The following is a 4,953-nucleotide window of genomic DNA, read 5'->3' as shown; positions in this document are numbered from 1 at the left end:
TTCCACATGGCATGTTTAACACTATCGAGCTATTAAAAGATAAATTTAAAAAGTCCAAAACTGCCCTCAAGTTTGCAAAATATTAACCTTTGTCCTTGTTCACTAAGGGCTTTCATTTTGAACCTCAATTAAAACCACACATTTGAGTAAAATAGTCAAGATTAGTACCAACACTAATAGCAAATATATGTCAAAAAGTTCAACAATAGAAGCACTAGTGAGCCAAACTTTAAACGGAGGGTAATGCAATACTTTTCTCAAGTACACGAGTAAATATGACCTTTTCCCCCTTTTAAAGTGTTGGCTATTAGTTTGCTCGCACCTCAACTACTTCATCAAGTATATGCTATATACCAAAATAGATCATAACATTTTATAAGATCATCAAAACTACACTGAAAACAGATAATATGGAGAAAAGAGGACATACCAAAATAGATCATAACATTTTAGTGTCATGCCATAGCCCATATAGGATGCTTAACAACATATCACACAGCTTTGGCCAACACACATATATATTACACAACCACCATGACAAACAGTACTATAACATTTAACAAAAAGACCTGCAGCTGCACCTGCAGGTAATTTGTAACATTTCCAGAACCAGATATAGGAACAAAAGCGTTGAAATATCTCCGAACCAACGATTGACTATGGGATAAAGCTAAAACCTATATAGAGTTATAGACATATATGAAAATAAACTGACTGCTAAACCTTATTTAAAAACATCTATAAGTTCCTTCTAACCAGCAGCATGACATCTCTTACTACTCCCTTGTAATAACGCCATGCACGATCCTCCAACCTCTACATCTACATGGTAACAGAAAAACCAAACTGAGAACTATAGGCAATTGAAATCCACCTGATCAAAGGCAGATTGTGATATCCACTGCTTGATGTTCATTTGAGTAATCACATTGCTAGTACCAAACCGATGTGTCTTGCTTCGTCATGTCATCATGTGAAATCCCAGAAAGACATTCAGAGAGATCTGTGGATTGCAAATTGAATGGAGATCCAAACATGAAATTGAAATCATCATTAGAGCCTGCATTGAATGGTGAAGTTAAAACCTTGCTCTGATCAAACCGATCTCCCTGCACAAACATGGAGTTGTTAGCAGAAATGTTGGTGTCCCCGAAGATGCTTCCCTCCAACACATTCCCTTGGCTTTGTAGGTAATTGTTCTGTTGAATGCTAGGTTGTTGAAGAGGCTGCTCTTTGGACATCACAACATTCCCCGCCATTGAGCTTTTGTTTCCTTGAACATTACTTTCATAGAATGACATAAGCTCATTGATCACCCTCTGCCCATCTGCAGGAACCCCAAGTCCAGATGTATCAAAGGAGGGTGGAGCTGGGTTGACCGGAAGCGAAGCCTGCTTTGGCTGAGCATACTGTTGAGGGAAGACAACTGGCTTGACTTCCTCCACGTGAAAGTTTGGAACTCCAAATTGGGAGGTATTTCTGAAAAGGCAAGTTAACTGATGATTGTCTCTGCTGGATCTGTCTGGAAAACCATTGCGAAGCTCACTATGAGGACATTGAAGACACTCACAAGTATATATCTTCGGATCCATCAGAAAAGTCAAGTCATCAGCCGGCTTCCTCTTGCGAGTGAAATCTAAGTTGGCAAAAATGTCACCCTTCATTGGCTGAGACTGTTGTAGCAGAGGCAGCTTCTCCTTGAACATCTCAACACTGACATTCAGCAAACTGAGATGGTTTGGCTTTTGCTCTTGAATGTCAAAGATAGGGTCATCAATAGCACCTTCAACATCATACTCACTGCTGTCATTCATAGTGAAGGTTCCACTACCACCACCTGAGGACAAAGGTGGACAGCGATCAGGATAAAGTTCACGAGCCAAAACTTCCTCCTGATTGATGATGGCAAGCCAAGTTGCACTTTCCTTCGCTGTCATCTTGTCCTGCAAGCACTTCGATTGCCTTACCAGCTTGCGAATCTTAGCAATATCAGGGGAGATGTGCTTGATCACCGCTGTGAGGACACCAACCTTCCAAGCCTTCTTCAGATCATGAGGCTTCTTATAAGGTGGAGGACCTTGATCATTTGGCAGTCCCAATTGAGGCCACCAATCCTCCTGTCCATTTGGCCACCATGGAGGTGAAACACCTTTTTCCAATGGAAATCGCCTCTGAGGAGGATCACAATGTTGCATTAAAGCTGACAGTAAAGAGCCAAGGGTGGTATCTTGAAGCTCCTGCAGAGTGTGAGGAGTAGGACCAATCGGATTAGAACCCTCATTCTTGCCAGGGATGGCATTGTCAGCTTGGTACTTTGCTATGGCAGCGGGTCCGTTGCGATCAAACCTCACTTTATCCTTCCACCACTCCCTGAGATTATCCGATGCCCCAGTCACTGGTTTGCCTTTCTCCGGGATAATTCCATAAACAAAACCCTGAGCTTTACATACTTCCATCATCTTCAACATATACTTCAAGATCCCATCTTGTGCCCTGGACATCTTCTTCCTCCTAGCTTGCTCCTGAGACTGGCGTTGTTTGACAGCATCAACACCTTCCTTACCCTTACTCATTTCTTTCAGCCTTTTCAGCTTCATCTTGTCCCTCCACATCCTCTTCTCCAGCTCATCCACATCGATCTCTTCATCACTATCGTCATCATCCATCATCGGCTCCGGCTCAATCAGTGGAACAGCAGCTACTGTTTCCGCCTCCTTCAGCGGAGCAGGGAAGAAATCAAGATCACCACAAAACCCAATGTCTTCAAACATCATCATCTTGGCAGCCAAATTTTGGTTTGAGAAAAAGCAGCAACCTTCAAAAAACAAAATAATATTAACAACTATCCTCAAAATCCACAAGTTATTCTATCCTCTTCACATAAATTTGGAGATAGGACAAAATATATAGTAGTTGGTCAATTAGATGAAGACCTTCCCCCTTCTGCAAATACAAGTATATGAAAAATAAGAAAACTAAATTGATTACATCTAGCAACAACCAAAAGCTATATCAATCCAAACAAGCAAGCATATCTAGTCAAGATAATTAGTGGCCATAAAGAAAGTGAAGCATCATTATCAGAAGCACCTATATAAATATGTAGAACTGATATCACCAAAAAAAACAAAAAACAAAAAGTGACAAGACATGTGAAGATCACAACAAACACATAGACATGGAGCTCAACTAAAAGCTAGGAGAAAAAAGTAGCCCTTTTGGCAGAAAGTTAGTACTGACATCCGTGATATAAACACTTCCATCAAAAGAAGCCTAGATTTGTACACAACAGTTAAAAAACCAAAGATCATCTTGGGAAAAAAAAGGGATCCTTACTTCATTTTACAAGAACTCATTTCTAGCAAAATTTGACAAATTTCTAGATCTGAAATATCAAAAATTGCTACAGCCCCACAACCAAAAATCACAAATACAAAATAGAACAAGAGAGAGAGGAGGGTGAGGGTTTGGGGGTGGGGGTGGGTGGTTCTTCAAAACCTTGTAACTGTCTCTCCCAACTATCTGGTGCCAGAGAACTGGAGATGCCATTTATCACTTGATGTGAAAAGAAATACAAAATTCAACTAAAACAATCTACAATAAAGCAGAAAAATCCAATCTTGAAACAAAACTCCAATTTTTATGCTGAATCACAACAGAGAAAGCTATCCGGTAAAACCAAGATCAAAAATGAAGTCAAATAACAGAAAAATCCAATCTTGTATCAAAACCTCCAATTTTTATGCTGAAACACAAGGCAAAAACACAACAGAAAAAGCTATCCAGTAAAACCAAGATCAAAAAATGAAGTCAAATAACAGAAAAATCAAATCTTTGAAAAAAAGCTCCAATTTTTATACAGAAACACAGAGATAAACACATCAGAGAAAGCTATTCCAGTAAAACCAACATCAAAAATCAAGTCAAAAAACAAAAAAAAATCCATTTTTATACAGAAACACAAGGCATAAACACAACAGAGAAAGCTATTCCAGTAAAACCAAGAACAAAAATCAAGTCAAATAACAGAAAAAATCCAATCTTGAAACAAAAGCTCCAATTTTTATGCTGAAACACAACAGAGAAAGCTATTCCAGTAAAACCAAGATCAAAAATGAACTCAAAAAACAAAAACAAAAAATCCAATTTTTATACTGAAACACAAGGCATAAACACAACAGATAATTTTATCCAGTAAAACCAAGATAAAAAACTAAACTCAAGTAACAGAAAAATCAAATCTTTAAACAAAAGCTCTATTTTTTATACAGATAAATTTATCCAGTAAAACCAAGATCAAAAAATCAAGAAATCCAAAATGTATCTACATCAAAATCTAATCTTTACAAAGTAAAAAGGCAAGAAAAAGAAGAATACCTCAAAGGGGTTTCTTCTTTTTGCTTCCAAAATTTTGTTCAAGAATTGACCCTTAAGAATATAGAAGGTAGAGAGAGAAGACAAGAGAGAACAAAGGGAATACTTTTTTATTACATGGATATAAATACTAGTATTTGTTGTGTGGGCTTTGGCGGTGGTGTAATAATATACTATTAGGGAAAGATGTCAAAATCTTTTCTTTGTTAGCCAATCCAAAAAATGAACTTATTTCCTTACTTTCTTGATCTATTGCTTTCATGAATTTTCTTTATTGAGAATGAAAATCATGATATATGGATACGATCGAGTGGTAAATAATTTTTAATTTTGAATTTGGAATGTGAATATGAGTTATCTTTGTTAGTAAGTATTTCATTTTTGAAATCAATTAGAATTTACTTATTTAGGAGAAGAACATTTCAGCTTACGTATATTAATCCTAAAAATAATTATTTTTTTCAATGTCGGTGATAAGAATATATGCAAATATTTTATATGATTGAGTGTAGTATTTTGCGAAGTTTTAATGTATTTGGACACGCGTTAGAGAGAAAAATTTCAGGAGTCGTGTCAAAA

General features: G+C 37.2%; 1 protein-coding gene across 1 annotated transcript; it reads right to left on the bottom strand.

The window, feature by feature from the left end:
• Positions 1-427: 427 nt before the first annotated feature.
• On the bottom strand, positions 428-4,489 carry LOC102588768 (protein ETHYLENE INSENSITIVE 3-like). Its single transcript, XM_006364429.2, has 2 exons — positions 4,378-4,489; positions 428-2,815 (listed from the first exon to the last, which is right to left on the bottom strand). The coding sequence occupies exon 2, from the start codon at positions 2,775-2,777 to the stop codon at positions 933-935; it is 1,845 nt and encodes a 614-aa protein (XP_006364491.1). The 5' UTR covers positions 2,778-2,815; positions 4,378-4,489; the 3' UTR covers positions 428-932.
• Positions 4,490-4,953: the final 464 nt, after the last annotated feature.

Source organism: Solanum tuberosum, unplaced genomic scaffold (genome assembly GCF_000226075.1).
Source record: "Solanum tuberosum cultivar DM 1-3 516 R44 unplaced genomic scaffold, SolTub_3.0 scf00499, whole genome shotgun sequence".
Taxonomy (NCBI): Eukaryota; Viridiplantae; Streptophyta; class Magnoliopsida; order Solanales; family Solanaceae; genus Solanum; species Solanum tuberosum.
The sequence above is the reverse complement of the archived record's forward strand: the minus strand, read 5'-3'. Positions and strand labels throughout refer to the sequence as shown.